This window comes from Equus quagga, chromosome 12, assembly GCF_021613505.1.
Source record: "Equus quagga isolate Etosha38 chromosome 12, UCLA_HA_Equagga_1.0, whole genome shotgun sequence".
NCBI classification, from domain to species: domain Eukaryota; kingdom Metazoa; phylum Chordata; class Mammalia; order Perissodactyla; family Equidae; genus Equus; species Equus quagga.
This window is the reverse complement of record NC_060278.1, coordinates 73,222,738-73,241,867: the sequence shown is the minus strand read 5'-3', so window position 1 is coordinate 73,241,867 and position 19,130 is coordinate 73,222,738. Positions and strand designations below refer to the sequence as shown.

Here is a 19,130-nt window from a genome sequence, read left to right as displayed (position 1 = left end):
TTTAATAGTTCAACATTGGTAATACTGGATAATCAAGAGTAAATTAATAGGCTAACATTTTAAAATATATACTTTAATAAGTATAAAGTACATAAACAATTAGGTAAGCCTATTAAGAAGCTGACCAAGATACATAAATTAGAAGATACAAGTTTCCATTTAAATTTTCTTTCATTTTCTTCTAGACTATTCTATTAAAGTTGTTGAATGTATACTTTCTCGTTTGTTATTTTGGAAGTCCCTTATCGTAAAGACAATTCTTTTATCTGATGACAAACAACAGCCACATTGCCAGTGACTACTCTGGACCTCCACATTAGATACATTCAATTTCTTCTTGAGACACAAGTTTCTATCTGTATTTCTGAGGCAATGTTTTGATAAATTTTGCAGTGTCTGGTCCTTTGCATTTCCATAGGAATTCTGTCAATTTCTTATAAAAATACCTGCTGGAATTTTGCTTGGGATTCTTTCAAACCTACAGATGAATTTGGAAAGAATGCCTATCTTGGTATTATTAAGTCTTCGGATCCATGAACATGGCACATTTCTCCATTTATTTAGGTTTTCTTTTATTTATTTCAGCAAAGTTTTGTAGTTTTCAGAGGACAGGTCTTGCACATCATTTGTTAGATTCATTCCATGTCATTTGAGAATAACTACAGTTCTTACTTCTTTTCCAACTTTTGTCTTTTATTTATTTTACTTGATTTATTGTACTTTTAGTAATGCCAATAAAATACTGAAGAGAAGCAATGAGAGTGGACCTCCACTTTGCCTGTTCTCAATGTTAGAAAGAAAAGAAAGTGTTCAGCATTTCACCAATTAGTATGATTTTGACTGCAGGATTTTGGTAGATGCCTTTTATCAGATTGAGGTATTTATCAGATTTCTGATATGTCAAGGTTTTCATCATGAATGGAAGGTAAGATGAGCATATGACATCAAGATGATCATATGGTTTTCCTCCATTGGTTGATATATATATATTTTTTTTGCTGAGGAAGATTAGCCCTGAGTTAACATCTGTGCCAATCATCCTCTACTTTATACGTGAGTTGCTGCCACAGCATGGTTGACAAACGGCATAGGTCCACACCCAGGATCTGAACCTGCAAATCTGAGCCACCAAAGTGGAGTGCCCCAAACTTAACCACTATTCCATGGGGCCAGCCCTGATATTTTTAACAAATTTATTGAGACACAATTCATATACCATAAAATTCACCGTTTAAATAAGTGTTCAATTTAGTACTTTTAGTATATTCTCAAAGTTGCGCAACTCTGATTCCAGAACATTTTCATCACCTTGATAAGAAACTCTGCATTCATTAGTACTCATGCCCCTAACTCTCCTCCCACCAGCCCCTGGCAACCGTTAATCTACATTGTGTCTCAATGGATTTGTCTATTCTGGACATTTCATATAAATGGAATCATATAATATACAGACTTTTTATGTTTGGCGTCTCTCACTCAGCATAATGTTTTCAAGGTTTATCTAAGCTGTAGTATGTATCAGCACTTTGTTCCCTTTCATGGCTGAATAATATTCCATTATATGAATATCTCACATTTTGTTTATCTATTCATCAGTTGATGGGCATTTCAGTTGTTTCCACTTTTTTAGCTATTAGGAATAACACAGCTATAAATTCCTGTGTACACGTTTTTTTGTGAATATATCTTTTCAATTATCTTGGGTATATACCTAGTAGTGGAATTGCTGGGTCATACAGTAACTCTAGGTTTAATTTTTTAAGGAACTACCAAACTGTTTTTCAAAGTAGCTATACCATTTTATACTCCCACCAGCAATATATGAATGTTACATATATTGTTAACACTTGCTATTGTTCATCTTTTGGATTATAGTCATCTTGGTGGATGTGAAGTGGCATCTAATTGTGGTTTTGATTTGCATTTTCCTAATGACTACTGATAAGCATCTTTTCATGTACTATTGGCTATTTTTATATCTTCTTTGCAGAAATGTCTCTTCAAATCCCTTGTCTATTTTTTGTCTTTTTATTGTTGAGTTATGAGTTCTTTATATATTTTGGATACAAATCCCTTACCAAACATAAGATTTGCAAATATTTTTTCCTATTCTTTAGATTGTCTTTTCACTTCCTTGAAAGTGTCCTTTGAAGTGCAAAAGTTCTCTCAATTTTTGCTTCATGTTACTAGGTACATATACATTTAGAATTTTTATGTCTTCTTGATGAATTGATAATAGTACCATTATAAAATGTCCTGCTTTATCTCATAATGTTTCCTATGTCTGACATTAATATAGCCACATTAGCTTTCTTATGCTTAGTATTTGCGTGCTAAATATTTTTCAATACCTTACTACCAATTTTGTCTGAGTCTTTACATTTAATGTGCATTTCTTATAAACGATATATAGTTGGATCTTCTGGGGTTTTTTTCAGTCTGAGAATCTGTGCCTTTTAAATAGAATATTTAGTTTATTCATACTTAATGTAATTATTGATATGGTTGAGTTCGAGTCTTTTTATATTTGTTTTCTATTTGTCTCATATGTTCTTTGTTTTTCTCTTCCTCTTTTCCTACTTACTTTTTGGTTAATTGAGTATTTTGTAGTATTTCCTTTTATGTCTTGTACTGATTTTTTTTAGTTATAACATTTTTGTTACATTTAAATTTGTCACTCTAGAGATTAAAAAAGCATCCTTAACTTTCACAAACTACATTCAAATACTAACATACTATCTCATGAACAATGTAAGAACCTTTGTTGTTGTTATTGTTAGTTGATTCTGACTCCTAGCGCCCCTGTGTGCAGCAGAAAGGAACCCTGCCTAGTCTTTCTGCACCATCCTCTCGCCTTCCAGTCCTATATCAGACAATGCTCTGCTGCTATTCACAGGGTTTTCATGGCCAATTTTTTCAGAAGTGGGTGGGCAGGTCCTTCTTCCTAGTCTGTCTTAGTCTGGAGGCTCTGATGAAAGCTGTCTGCCATGGGTGACCCTGCTGGTATTTGAAATACTATTGACAGCTTTCAGCATCACAGCAACACACAGTTGCCACAGTATCACAATGGACAGACTGACAGATGGGTGGGGTGGTTCCCTGAAACGAATCCAGGCCGCAGAAGTGAAAGCGCTGAATCTTAACCACAGGCAACTAGAGCTGGCTGTAAGAACATTACAGTGATATAACTCCAAATGCACATATTTTAGACCATTTGTCATAGTTCCACAGGTAACAGACACTCTCTTTAATTTCTTAAATTCATTTTCCTCTTTGTGTTTCAGTCTGGATAATTTGTATTGATGGGTTCTCAAGTTCACTAATCATATTTTCCACCCAGTCTCCTGTTAAGCCCATCAAATAAATTCTTTGTTTCTGATACTGTATGTTTCAGTTATGCCATTTCCATCTTGTCATCTCTTTTTATAGTTATCATAATTATTTTATTGTCCTTCTCTGCTAATTCCAACATCTGGATCATCTGTGGGTAAGCATCTATTAACTAATTTTTCTCTTAAGTACAAATCACATCTTCTTGTTTCTTCACAGGACTCGTAATTTTTACTATATGACAGAAACTGCATGTAAAAGAATAGTAAATTATATTTAAAATAAATAATATTTACCCTAAGAAAATGGAACACTCCTTCCACCAGGTTAGGACTCAGTCAATCTAATGTCCAGTTGAGCGGGGCTTTGTGGTAGTTTTAGATTCAGTTCACTACTGGCTAATATTGTGAGGTCTGGATCAGTAATTTCCCTTAAGCAAGGTCTGGGATCTGAGCCCTGGTGAGACTCTGAAGACTTCTCTATATCTTATAATCCAGCTACCAGCATTCTAACTATGGCAGATTTCTCTTTGTTTATAGTCCAGCCACCAGCTTTCCGGGTTGCTTAGGTGTTCTCTTTTCTCTTGATAACCTCCCCTAGCTCTCTGTGCCAGGGCATATTTCTTCAGCCTGTTGCCCTGGTACTAGCCTTCAGTAGGATGCTGCCTAGCCTTGATGGAGGTCCCGTACACCTTGGGATGTGAGGGAGGTTTCTTCTCATTTCTTTTCTTTATCCCAGCCTTCTGTTGCAACTGCCATGCACTTGATCCACTATACCTATACATCTGTCTCTCAGCTCTCTTGCTTTGCTTCTAGTCTTTCTTGTGCCATTGCCATGCACTTGGTGAAAATCCTATGCACTATGCTGAATCATTCTCAGTTCTTTGCTCTGCTCCAAGCCTTTGGTGTACTCACTTGGTGAAGGCTTTGTAGGGAAGAACTTGTGGTGGGTGCAAGACTCACTCTGTGACTGGGGGTTCTCAGGATTTTAATCTGTCACACCACCTCATATGTGGCTAAATAATTCATTAAAAGTTTGCCTGGAGGAGGCAAAAATTCCTGCCGGAGAGGAAAAAAGTCACCTTTGGGAGGAGTGGAGCTTCTCAGCTGGCCAGGCGGGAGACACCCTAAGGCATACAGCCCTTCCTGGAGGAGTGAGGTCCGGAGTGGGGGCGATACTGCTATAAGCATACTTCAGACTCAGCCCAACTGAGATGGGGTCTTACTGTGTGGTTTTGCTGGCTATTAACTGCAGTGAGGATACCTCCAGAAAAGCTATCGGTGGAAAGCCATAAAGACCCAGGTCTTAAAGCACCCACGCACAAGCTCACTCATTACAGCAACATAAAATCACCAGAGAGAAGGCTGACAGTCCTCTGGTGAAACTAGGCTCACCTGGTGGGCTCTGGGGGCATCTTGGTGAGAGGAGGGACCTCTCTGGAGACTGAGACATTGGTGGGGGCCATTGTTCTGAGCTGGTCCAGGTGTGCTGCCACGACCCTGGTGGGAGCCATTGAGGTTCATCCCTTGGCCTGTTAGCCCAGGGGTCTGCCACGCCCACTAGAACACAGATTTAATCCAGTTCAGCCAGGGCAGGCAACCCTCCCTAGGGACTGGGCCCACCTGACAGCAAGCCCTCAGGCTACTTTTCAGCCTGCATTGACTGGGTGCCTTGATCCTCTACAGGCAGGCAAGGGTGTCTGCCTCTGTGGGGCAGGGCCTGTGTGAGGACCAGGTGAACTGTGGGGGGCATTGGTGGAGAGGTGGGGGCCTCTGCAGGGCGGTGTTGGGGTATGCTCCACGAGGTTGAGAAGTGTGCATGGGCCAGGACTGTGTGGATGGTGTATGTGGTCCTGTGGGAGGGTGGGGCTAATCAGTGGCGGAAGATCTGTGCTTCACAAATAGCCATAAAAAGGATCAGCCCCACCTTCCAAAGCCTGAAACAATTGAGTGCCCCCAGGCCAAGGGCCAGGCCCCCTCAGCTGCACTCCTAAGACATCTGACAACAGCCTTGTAGGCCTGAGGCCTACCACAACCGTAAGCCCCTGAGCCTAGCAACCAGCTACACTGGGTACCAACCCAATTAAGAGGACAATTGCAATAGGAGAGTACTGATAGACTTTGTAGCCAACAGTTCTGAGGCTCCCCAAACTGAATTTACAAACAGCTGGCCAGGGAAGGAAAGACTAGACTCCCTGGGTACCTGCAGCGGGAGCAACCCTGCCATAGCAGAAGGACACAAGTAGCCCACAAAGGGGTCACTCCTGGTTCTTATGGACTGGTGATGAGAGGGAAGCATGCTGCTGGGCCTCATAAGACTTCTTATACATAAGGCCACTTCTCCAAGATCAGGAGACATAGCCGACTCACCTAATACAGAGAAATAAGCACAGAGAAAGAGGCATAATGAGGAGACAAAGGGATACTTTCCAAGCAAAGGAACAGTATAAAACCCCAGAAAAAGGACTAAATGAAACAGAAACAAGTGACCTACTCAACAAAGAATTCAAACAAAATATCATGAGGATGCTCACAGATTTGGGGAGAAGACTGGATGAACACAGTGAGCACATCAGCAAAGAACTGGAAGATATAAGAAAAACCAATCAGAAATGAAGAATACAATACTGGAAGTGAGAAATTCACTAGAGGGACTCAACAGAAGAGTAGAGAAGGCAGAAGAACAGATCAGCGAGCTAGACAAAAGACTAGAGGAAATCACCCAAGCAGAACAGAAAAGAGAAAAAAAGAATTAGACAGCATGAGAACAGTCTAAGGGAACTTTGGGACAATATTAAGCATGCTAACACTCGGATTATAGGTGTCCAAGAAGGAGAAGACAGAGACAAAGGGGCAGAAAATTTATTTGTGGAGATAATAGATGAAAATTTTCCTAACCTGAGGAAGGAAACGGACATCTAAGTACAGGAAGCATAGAGAGCTCCAAACAAGATAAGCCCAAAGAGGCCCACACCAAGACATATTATAATTAAAATGTCCAAAATTAAAGACAAAGAGAGAATCCTAAAAGCAGCAAGAGAAAGGCCACAAGTGACATATAAAGGGAAGCCCATCAGGCTATCAGCGGACTTCTCAGTCAAGACCCTACAGGTGAGAAGAGAATGGCACGACATATTTAAAGTGCTAAAAGGAAAAAACCTACAGCCAAGAATACTCTATCCATCAAGGTTGTCATTCAGAATGGAAGGAGAGATAAAGAGCTTCCCAGACAAGCAAAAATTACAGAGTTTATCACCAAGAAACCAGTTCTGCAAGAAATGCTGAAGGGACTTATTTAAGTGGGAAAGCAATGACCACAAATAGAGATTTAAAAAAATTATCAAAAAAACAAAACAATAACAAAAAGCCAGGCAATAAAATCACTTGTAAGGTAAAAATATAGTAAAGGTAGCAGAACGACTACCTGTGAAGATAATACAAAGGTTAAAAGACAAATGTACTGCGGCTGGCCCTGTGGCCAAGTGGTTAAGCTTGCGCACTCTGCTGCAGGTGGCCCAGTGTTTCATTGGTTCAAATCCTGGGCACGGACATGGCACTGCTCATCAAACCACACTGAAGCAGCATCCCACATGCCACAACTAGAAGGACCTACAACGAAGAATATACAACTATGTACCGGGGCACTTTGGGGAGAAAAAGGAGAAAAGAATAAATTAATTAAAAAAAAAGACAAATGTACTAAAATCACCTATTTCAATGATAAGAGGGTAATGGATAGACACACACCAAACAAGAGACTATATATGATTTGAAAAACATAAAATGTGGGAGGAGGGGAGTGAAAAAGTAGAGCTTTTAGAAAGAGGTCAAGCTAAAGAGTCTATCAACTCAATATAGACTGTTATATGCATAGAATATTAAATAAGATCCTCATGGTAACCACAAATCAGAAACCTATAACAAGCAAGAAAAAAAGTAAGACAAAAGAAATCAAATATATTACTAAAGATAGCCATCAAACCACAAGGGAGGAGAGCAAGAGAAAAAGAAAGGAACAGAGAAGAACTACTAAAACACCCACAAAAAGAAAGGGACAAAATGGCAATAAATTCTATTTATCAATAGCTACTTTAAATGTCAATGGACTAAATGCTCCAATCAAATACCACAGGGTGGCCAATTGGATTAAAAAAACAAGACCTATGTATATGCTGCATACAAGAGACACACTTCAGTCCTAAAGACACTCACAAACTGAAAGTGAAAGGATGGAAAAAGATATTCCATGCAAACGGCAAAGAAAAGAAAGCGGGGGTAGCAATACTTATATCAGACAAAATAGACTTTAAAACAAAAACTGTAACAAGAGATAAAAACTGGCACTACATAATGATAAAGGGAACAATCCAACAAGAAAATATAACACTTGTAAATATCTATGCACCCAACATAGGAGCACCTAAATATATAAGGCAATTATTAACACACATAAAAGGAGAAAGTAACACAATAATAGCAGGGGACTTTAACACTCCACCTACACCAATGGATAGATCATCCAAACAGAAGATCAATAAGGAAACACTGGCCTTAAAGGACACATTAGATCAGATGGACTTAGTAGATATATTCAGAACATTCCATCCAAAAACCACGGAATACACGTTCTTTTCAAATGCACATGGAACAGTCTGCAGGACTGATCACATATTAGGCCACAAAACAAGTCTCAATAAATTTAAGAAGACTGAAATAATACCATGCATCTTTTCTGACCACAGAAGTATTAAACTAGAAATCAACTACAGGAAGAAAACCAGAAAAGCCACAAAAATGTGGAGATTAAACAAAATGCTACTGAACAATGATTGGGTCAATGAAGAAGTCAAAGAAGAAATCAAAAAATTCCTGGAGACAAATGAAAATGAAAACATGACATGCCAAAATCTGTGGGATACAGCAAAAGTGGTTCTAAGAGGGAAGTTTATAGCAATTCAGGCCTACCTCAACAAAGAAGAAAAATCCCAAATAGAAAAATCTAAAAGTGCATCTAAAGGTACTGGACAAAGAACAACAAACAAAGCCCAAAATCAGCAGAAGGAAGGAAATAATAAAAAGCAGAGCAGAAATAAATGAAATAGAGACTAAAAAAAAACAATAGAAAAAATTAATGAAACCAAGAGCTGGTTCTTTGAAAAGATAAACAAAATTGACAAACCCTTAGCTAGACTCACCAAGAAAAAAAGAGAGAAGGCTCAGATAAATAAAATCAGGAACGAAAAAGGAGAGATTACAATAGACACCTCAGAAATACAAAAGATAATAAGAGAATACTATGGAAAGCTATACGCCAACAAATTGGATAATCTAGCAGAAACGGATAAATTCTTAGAAACTTACAACCTTCCAAAACTGGACTAAGAAGAAGTAGAAAATTTGAATAGACCAATCACCAGTAAGGAGCTTGAAACAGCAATCAAAAACCTCCCAAAAAATAAAAGTCCAGGACCAGATGGCTTCCCTGGTGAATTCTACCAAACATTCAAACAAGACTTAATACCTATCCTTCTCAAACTCTTCCAAAAAATTGAAGAGGAGGGGAGGCTTCCTAACTCATTCTATGAAACCAACATTATCCTGACACCAAAACCAGGCAAGGACAACACAAAAAAAAGAAAATTACAGGCCAATATCAACATCGATGCAAAAATCCTCAACAAAATACTAGCAAATCGAATACAACAATACACTAAAAAGATCATACAACATGATCAAGTGGATTTCATTCCAGGGATGCAGGGATGGTTCAACATCCACAAATCTATCAACGTGAGACACCTCATTAACAAAATGAAGAATAAAAATCACATGATCATCTCAATAGACGCAGAGAAAGGATTTGACAAGATACAGCATCCATTTATGATAAAAACTCTAAATAAAATGCATATAGAAGAAAAATACTTCAACATAATAAAGGCCATATATGACAAACCCACAGCAAATATCATTCTCAATGGGAAAAACCCGAAAGCTATTCCTCTAAGAACAGGAACCAGACAAGGATGCCCACTGTCACCACTCCTATTTAACATTGTATTGGAAGTCCTAGCCAGAGCAATCAGGCAAGAAAAAGAAATAAAAGGGATCCACACTGGAAAAGAAGTGAAACTGTCACTCCTTGCAGACAACATGATTTTATATCTAGAAAACCCTAAAGATTCCACTAAAAACTTTTAGAAACAATAAAGGAATACAGTCAAGTCGCAGGATACAAAATCAACGTACAAAAATCGGTTGCCTTTCTATATACTAACAACGAAGTAGGAGAAAGAGAAATTAAGAATACGATCCCATTTACAATTGCAACAAAAAGAATAAAATACCTAGGATAAACTTAACCAAAGAGGGGAAAGATGGCTACATTGAAAACTATAAAACATTGTTGAAAGAAATTGAAGAAGACACAAAGAAATGGAAACAGATTCCGTGCTCTTGGATTGGAAGAAGTAACATCACTAAAATGTGCATACTTCCTAAAGTAATCTATAGATTCAACCCAATCCCTATTAAAATTCCAATAACATTTTTCACAGAAATAGAACAAAGAATCCTAAAATTTAATGGAACAACAAAAGACCCTGAATAGCCAAAGGATTCCTATGAAAAAAGAACAAAGCTGGAGGTATCACACTCCCTGATTTCAAAATATACTACAAAGCTATAGTAACCAAAACAGCGTGGTACTGGAACAAAAACAAACACGTAGATCAATGGAATAGAATTGGGAGCCCAGAAGTAAACCCACACATTTATGGACAGCTAATATTTGACAAGGGAGCCAAGAGCATACGATGGAGAAAGGAGAGTCTCTTCAATAAATAGTGTTGGGAAAACTGGACAGCCACATGCAAAAGAATGAAAGTACACCATTTTCTTACACCATGAACAAAAATCAACTCAAAATGGATTAAAGACTTGAATCTAAGACCCGAAACCATGAAACTTCTAGAAGAAAGCATAGACAGTACGCTCTTTGATATTTGTCTGAGCAGCATATTTTCAAGTCCCATGTCTGACCCGGCAAGGGAAACAACAGAAAAAAATGAACAAATGGGACTATATCAAACTAAAAAGCTTCTGCACAGCAAAGGAAACCAGCAACAAAACGAAAAGACAACCTAACAATTGTGAGAAGATATTTGCAAACCATATATCAGATAAGGGTTAATATCCAAAATATACAAGAACTCATACAGCTCAACAACAAAAAAACCAACAATTCAATTAAAAAAATGGGCAAAAGATCTGAACAGAGATTTCTCCAAAGAAGATATATGGATGGCCAACAGGCATATGAAAAGATGCTCAACATCATTAGCTATCAGGGAAATGCAAATCAAAACTACAATGAGGTATCACCTCACTCAGGTCAGAATGGCTATAATTAACAAGACAGGAAACAACAAATGTTAGAGAGGATGTGGAGAGAAGGGAACCCTTGTTCACTGTTGGTGGGAGTGCAAACTGGTGCAGCCACTACGGAAAGCAGTATGGAGTATCCTCAGAAAATTAAGGATAGATCTACCATATGATCCAGCTATCCCACTGCTGGATATTTATCCAAAGAACTTGAAAACACAAAGGCATAGATACTTGCACCCCTACGTTCATTGCAGCATTATACACAATAGCCAAGACTTGGAAGCAACCTAGGTGCCCATCAAGGGAAATGGATAAAGAAGATGTAGTATTTATACATGATGGAATACTACTCAGCCATAAGAAATGATGAAATCCAGCCATTTGTGACAACAAGGATGGACCTTGAGGGTATTTTGCTGAGTGAAATAAGTCAGAGGGAGAAAGTCAAATACCATATGATCTCACTCATAAGTAGAAGATAAAAACAACAAACAAACAAACACATAGCACTGGAGATTGGATTGGTGGTTACCATAGGGGAAGGGGGAAGGGGGTAGGGCAAAAGGGGTGATTAGGCTCACATGTGAGGTGACGGACTATAATTAGTTTTCAGGTGGTGAACATGATGTAATCTACACAGAATTCGAAATATATTATGATGTGCATCCAAAAATAAATAAATTAATTTTAAAAAAGGTTTGCCTGGAGGCCAGCCCAGTGGTGCAGTGGTTAAGTTCACATGTTCCACTTCAGGGGCCCCAGGTTTGCCAGTTCAGATCCCGGGTGCAGACCTACGCACTACTTGTCAAGCCATGCTGTGGCAGGTGTCCCACATATAAAGTAGAGGAAGATGGGCACGGATGTTAGCTCAGGGCCAGTTTTCCTCAGCAAAAAGAGGAGGATTGGCAGCAGATGTTAGGTCAGGGCTAGCCTTCCTCAAAAGAAAAAAACAGTTTAGCTGGTTTCTCTTTATACTCTTCTATCTTAGTTTTACTTCTCTGCCTACTGCTCTGCCAGGAATGAAGCCGTCAGAGATTTTTCCCTCCTAGGAAGAGCTTGTCTCTTTCTGGAATTTAGTTCATTTAGGTTTTTCTAGCATATTCAGCTTTTTGGATGATTTTTTAAATCTATGATTTTGTAGTCTATCCAGCTCATTCTCATTGAGAAGCAATAGTCTCTCTATCCTCATTGGAAGTGGAAGTCTCTCTCTGGCTTCTTTTGATAACTCCCTCTCATGGACTTCATGTTTCATACTTAAGTCTTCTTCCCACAGCTTTGTTTGAGAGGTAAGTTAAGCCTAGTAAAAAGCCCTCAAAAATCTCATCCCCATGCTAGCCCTTCTAAACAGACATGTATTGAGATTTTTTAAAAGTACCAGAAACTATCTTCATAAAAACAAAACATGGTATACACGACATTGAGACCACAAAAATTCTAGCGAAAATTAAATAGTAAAATATCTGCTTATGTAATCTGGAATGTAGAATTTAAAATTTTGCAAACTTGAAGAAACATCAAAGACTTAATGGGGTCCAGTTATCTGTATTCAAACAGACTGTTTCTCTCTTCCTATCATAACTTATCCCAGGAAGGACTTAAGGCAGCGTAAGGTTTTCTTATTCTCATTTTACAGATGAGGGCTCTGAGATCCAGAGAGACAGAGTGATCACACCAAGTCTCACAGTGTGCAGAGTGGAGGGGGACCCAGGCTCCAATTTCCTGATGCCACACCCATTCTAAGACTTGTTCATTTCAACTGCAAGGCCCAAAGAACTAATCATAGGTGCCAAGAATAGAAATCCTGGCATGACCTCATAAGGTTTCCTATTTGGAAAACTTTACAGCATAAAAAAGAAAGAATGTTAAGAACCAAATGTAAACATCATTGAGTTACCATCCAGTGCCGTGTGCTCTCCCTAGTAGTAGGGAGATAATGGCATGGGCAGTATCTGTCTTGTTTCACTACTATGTGTCAGACTACGACATTGGGCTTGGCACACTAGGCAAAAGAACATCACAGATTGAGTAAGTGAAAAAATAAAAACAAAAAGCTGGGTAATATCCCAAAAGACATCCTAAACTCACAGCACTTTGATACCTTGATAATGAAAAAGCCTAACCTCTCCTAGATCCAGACCCTAGCTGGAAAGCAACAGACTGACTACTTTAGAGAGATTTTGCATAATATTTTTAAGAGGTATTATTATCTGAATAGCTTTTGGTCAATCCAGTCAGGAACTCAAAATGAAAAAAGGCAACAGTTTGTGGGAATGTAATCATTCTCCCAATGCAAACTTGGTTATAAACCAAAAGTGATATTTTTTTGAACTACATCATTTCAACTACAAGGTTCAAAGAAATAATCACGTGCCATAATATCCAAGAGTGATATTTTTTAAACTTTTTATTTGAAAAGAGTTTCAAAATTACAGAATAGTTCAAGGGACAGTCACATATTCTTTACCCAGGTTCAACTATTGTTCACATTTTGCTCCATTTCCTTTGTAATTTGCTGTCTTTCTATCCAGCCATCAATCTACTCATCCACATAATATTTTTTTCTGAACCACTGAGAAGATATTATGTATATTAAGATATAAGGCCCTTTACCCCTAGATACTTCAGTTTGTATTTGCTAAGAGTAAGACTATTTCCTTACATACCACAGTACAGTTATAACAAATAAATTTAACAATGATATAACACTTTTTTACTATCCATATTCCAATTTTGTAAATTGATCTAATAATGCATTTACAGCATTTTATCCCCTCCCATATAGGATCCAGTCTAGGATCAATTATTGCATTTAGTTGTTACGACTCTTTAGTATTGTTTAATCTGGAAAATTTCCACAGCCTTTGTCTTTTATGATATTGACATTTTTTTCTTTCTTCATAGAATGTTCCTCATTTTAGATTGGTCTGGTGTTTCCTTGTGATTAGATTCAGGTTATGCACTTCCAGATGGAATACTACAAAAGTGATGTTGTGTCTTTGTCAGGTTATCACATCCAGAGGTCCATGATGTGCATCTGTCCCTCACTGGTGACATTAATTATAATGGTCAAGTTGTTGCCTTGTTTCTCCATTATATACTTACGATTTTTCCCTGCAACTAATAGGAAATCTGTGGGGAGACACTTTAAGACCATAAAATAGCCTGCTCCTCCTCAAAGGTGAATTTTTCTAACAGTATTTCCACTATTGTTATAAAAAGTGATCTCCACATAGTAAAAGAAACCTAAGTTTCACTTATTATACTTGAATAAGTATAACATCTGTTTTTATTACAGTAGTCCATGCACATTGGGTGTTTACTAAAAACTGTTCATTAACTGCTATCTGGCTAGGATATGTGCAAGCTGATTTTTAAACTCAACTGGTATCAATGCCCTAATATTAGTTCAATAAAAAGAAATCTATTTAACTTATGCTACAGAAGGGTTTAGAAATTAAATTATATAATTGCAAGAATGTTCTATTAAAAAAAAGAAAGAAACTTGTAAAAGAATCTACTTTTATTTACTCAAATTATATATAGATTCTGGTTACAATGACATTGATTATTATTCAGCCTTTTCTAAGTAGTATGATTTTGAGATAAACTTTAATTCAAGGGCTTAACTTGGATTAAACATAGCTAACTTATATAAAATGTTCAAATGGCCAGGTGGTTTTAGTTTCTGAGTTTGGTAACAAGCAGAAAGAAGGAAATTTTTGGAAAGCAAGGCAAATTAAAAAAAAAAAAAACTTTTTAGAAATAGTTTTTAAATTTAAAAGAAAAGTTACCTTTCTTTTTTAGTTTCTAAAGATGCCTCCTTTCTCATTTTGTTACCATGGGTCTCAACATACGTGAGACCATGTTTTTTCACAAACTAGTCATCAAGCTGAACAGGTATGCCACTAATTCAACCATTCTTTTATAGAAGTCAGGAAACCAGGGTAGACCAAAGGCTTACTCTCTTAAAAAGAGCACAAAAGTTTCTCTAGCCCCTTTCTCTTTTGAGCCCAGCTTCTCATCTATAACTTGTCTTATTTCCAATACAATAAAATTCTAGCCCTTTAAAACAGAAGAGACAGTTTCTTTGATCAATAGAATTCAGCAGCCAAACCATTAATGTTTTGTGTTTTGTGGGTTTCTTTTTTTTTTGAAAAGCATTTGCAGCCACAGGCTCAAAGGAGGAAGAAAGGGAGGGGGATTAACTCTCTGCAACGAAGGTCAAAAACATAATTTACAAGTGAGGCAAGAGGAGCAGCTGTATCTGTTGGCCCAATCAAGACCACCAGCTGGAGAATTTACCAGCAGTATGAAAACCACGTCCACCAGATGTCAAGCAATGCAACTGGAGGCCAAACATCTTTGGGCTCAATAAAGGACTCTCCACTCTCTTTACCACTCATATTTCACATTAAATTGTAAGGTGTCTTCCACAGGCCACCAGCAGGGATAACAAGAACATTTCTGCACAAGGGACATAATAACATGACTGTACCGTACCACACTGGCTGCAGTACTGAAGTCCCCCTCACACATGTCCTTCTGTTAAAAAGTAATTTTAGCTCAGAGTCAACACGTAAGGAGTGAGAGAAAATTAAATGGCTACGAGGCATTCTGTGCAAGGATTCTTATGGCTTATCGGGCTTATTTAATATTTGGGAACTGTTTTGTCATCAGAAGAAAAGAATGTTCTGAAAATACTTATTTGAATAACCATTTTTCCACTCATTCTTTAATGTGCTGTTCAATACAGTAGCCAATAGTCACATGTGGCTATTTAAATTTAAACTAAATAAAATTTAAAATTTTGTTCCTTGGTCATATTAGCCACATTTCAAGTGCTCAATAGCCACATGTGGCTAGTGGCTATACTATTGGACAACAAACCATAAATATAAATATAAGCCATGCCCATCATTACAGAAAATACTGTTAGACAGTGCTGCTCTAAACCCATAAACCACATTTAAAATGAGCAATTATAATTCCCTTCTCTGTGTACTAGGAAACAAAGCAATCTTTATGCATTCTCTTATTGAATAAGTCTACTAATACAATCCAAATATTTTATTAGGTGAGGTGAGACAAAGGGGAGGGGGAGCTCAGTAATATTTTCACAAACGTGAGCCAATCCTTGTCTGAGAAAATGCTTTTGTATGCTGTACTCATAGAAGCCCTGTGACGCTACTGGCTTGCTGGATAATATACAGTGGTCAGTCCAGAGGGGTGTTATAGGACAAATAAGCAATAAACTCTTCTTTCTTACATGTATTCTTAATTTGTTAATGATTCAATCTTTATCAGACAGTTTATATCAGAAGTTTCCTTACTTATATTTCCAAATGTGCAAAATAAGTCATGTCCTTTAAAACAGAGGTGGCCCAACTTCACAGCTTTCCAACTGAGATACTTTAACGCCAAGTAAACATCATATGCCACAGATGTTTCTAAAAATTTTATGAACAAGAACATGAGGCCAATACAAAATAAAATCCACAAATTATGTTTCTTACTGCTAGGCTTACTCATTGTGAGTCCTGAGAAGCCAAAAAACTCGAGGTGCTATGCCGACGTCTGCGTGATTGCTGTGACTCACTGAGGTACAGACAGGTGGCACATAGGGCACAGACCTTTGATTCTGCCACGAGGACACCATGCCAAGGTATGCCAGAACACACCAGAGAGCGAGCTAGGTCACAGGTGCAAGCACATCAGCCACCTCTGGCCTCATTCATGCAGGACGCTGTCCAGGCCCTCGTCTTTCTTTGCCTCCATATCCTTTATCTATTCCAATATTCCTTGCAAAATCACCCAGCCCTGTCAGCTCAGCAGCTTCACTCCCATTTTCTCTTCCCAATCTCCAGTTTCCTCTTTTCTAGTTAATCACAATGGATAAAGAACAACAAGATAAAAAAAGTTTTTTCCTAATCTCCCCTGCTCCATCATCAAAAGCAAAAAAGATCCGCCATTAACTGTTCTTAATCAGATTCTCATACAGATCACAGAGCTAATGCCCAAGAGAAGCTGAAAAACTTCCATCATATCAGCTTAGCTGCTTAGAGGTTCATGCAATGGCTGCAAGGTTTTCAGGTTATGCCCCACTTTTCCCGCTTACCTTGGCTTTCCCATCCTGGGCTGACATATATCCAACACACATGCTCTCCGTCGTGTGGCTCCACAGAAATTCCACTGCCGTGGAAGAGAACACAAATAGGCACATTCAGATCACAGATGGAAAATAAATCTTTGGTTTTTAATAGAACAGTTAAAGATAGCTTTATATTTAACACACTCAGTTCCCTACTTTCCATTTGCTCCTTCATAAATGTCAACATGATTTAGTACTCAAAACTGTGTAATGCCATTTACTGTGAAATGAAAAATGTATTTCTTTCTTGTCAAAAGTTTGATTATTACATGTAAAATAAATGCTCTTCTGTTTGAAACTTGTAACATTAAACACACACACATGCACACACACACTCATACATACAGTATACAATGATTTAGTAAATGTAATATTCCATAACGTAGTTTCCTTTAAAACACCCCTCCTCTCCCCCAGGTCTTGGTTTCTAAATACCATTCTCCATGGAAAGGGACCAGGAATCCTTGGAGAAATGTTGATTCCAGGGCTAAGGCAGAGAAAATTCAAAATGAATCTGGAATATCTTGTGCCAGAAAGTAAGGAAGTGTTGCAATAATGATGAAGACTTATCAACTGGCCAAATCTGTGTCACTCTAAGTATCAAAACAAGTAATGATTGTAAAGAATTATTACCACTGAACAAAATAAGAACCCATACTAATGCAAATAAACAAATAATAAATAAATGGAGGAGAAGAGAAAGCTCTTCCTTGCAGCAGAATGCTAACTAATAAATAGAAAAGACAGCTAGAAAACCATCATGGTTGCTAAAACAGTAGATGAAAATTTGAAGAGGAACAGACTATTTTCATAGTCTCAAAGAATCTCTCCACAAAATTCTTATTAAATATAAAGGGGAGAAATGTAAATTCACCGTGGAGAAACCTGATGGACTCCACTTTAATCAAATGATTGAAGCTAACATTACCAATTAAGGGATAAATCGACACTATGTGCCTCCTAATAAAATACTCTGGGACTCACCACCACTTCTGCAGTGTTCTTGCTGAACATGCAAAACCAGAACTGCACGAGGAAATACCATACAAATCTGATACGGGAACAACTAAACAACTGGCTTGAACTCTTCAAAAATGTCAGTCAAAAAATACAGAGAAAGGAGGGAAACTGTTCCCATTCAAAAGAACAAAGAAGATGTGACAACTAAATGCAATGCATCACCCTGGGTTGGATCCTCGACTGGGGGACGTGGGATGTTATAAGGGACATTGTTGAGACAATTGAAGGAATTTGAAAAGGCACTAAGGATAGATAACAGTGCTGTATCAATATTAAATTTTATGATTTTAATAACTGTACTGTGATTATTTAGAAGAATGGCCTTGTTCTTAAGAAATACCCACTGAAGAGTTAGGAGTAAAGATGCTTGATATCTCCATCTTGCTCTCAAATAGTTTAGAAAAAAAATGTACATGTTTGTGTATGTGTGTATGAGGAGGAGTGTACGTGAAGGGAAGAGGGAGGGAAACAGGGAGTGAGGACAGAAACACAAACAAGGGAAAATGAAAACAATGGGTGAATCTAGTAAAGGAATCATGGGTGTCCCCTGAATTATTCTTGCAACTTTTCTGCAAGTTTGAAATTATTTAAATAAAAAGTTACAAAAAGAAAAATTCACAGACATAAAGAGATATATACAAAACTCTGTCACTTTCAAGTACATACTTTCAAAATTCTATGGTTGTTTTTTATTTTTTTTTGAGGAAGATTAGCCCTGAGCTAACATTGCTGCCAATTCTCCTCTTTTGGCTGAGGAAGACTGGCCCTGAGCTAACATCCGTGGCCATCTTATTCTACTTTATATGTGGGATCCCTGCCACAGCATGGCTTGATAAGCAGCGCATAGGTCTGCGACCGGGGCCCAAACCAGTGAACTCCAGGACACCAAAATGGAGTGTGCAAACTTAACCACTGTGCCACTGGGCCAGTCCTAAAATTCTATGTTAAAAAAGGCATTTTTTAAAGTTTTGACGCACTTTTCCAACAAAAATTTCAAAAGTCCCTGATAATAAAACTGCCTTGCTCAACACTAAACCCTCTGGATCTCAGACCACCCATGTGTTTATATCTTTGACCTAATTAAGCCTGAAGACAAGTGTTTGAGTTGAGACACAACTGTGGGATCAGTGATCTTGGACTCTGAAGGCTTCGCCAGACATGTGGGGAAGAAAGAAGCAATGAGAGGCAAAATTGAGTTCCTCAGATATGTGGCTCATTTCCTCATCATTAACTAATTATCAAACCTG

The 19,130-nt window shown here is 37.8% G+C and overlaps 1 protein-coding gene across 7 annotated transcripts in view; it reads right to left on the bottom strand.

Moving 5' to 3' along the window:
• TASP1 (taspase 1) overlaps positions 1-19,130 on the bottom strand; it is a 249,810-nt gene that overhangs the window by 22,663 nt on the left and 208,017 nt on the right. For all 7 annotated transcript variants that reach the window (XM_046679120.1, XM_046679121.1, XM_046679122.1 and 4 more), the window contains one exon: positions 16,831-16,904. In XM_046679120.1, the coding sequence (XP_046535076.1) occupies positions 16,831-16,904 (74 nt within the window). Of the gene's footprint in view, positions 1-16,830; positions 16,905-19,130 lie in introns of those variants that run through there.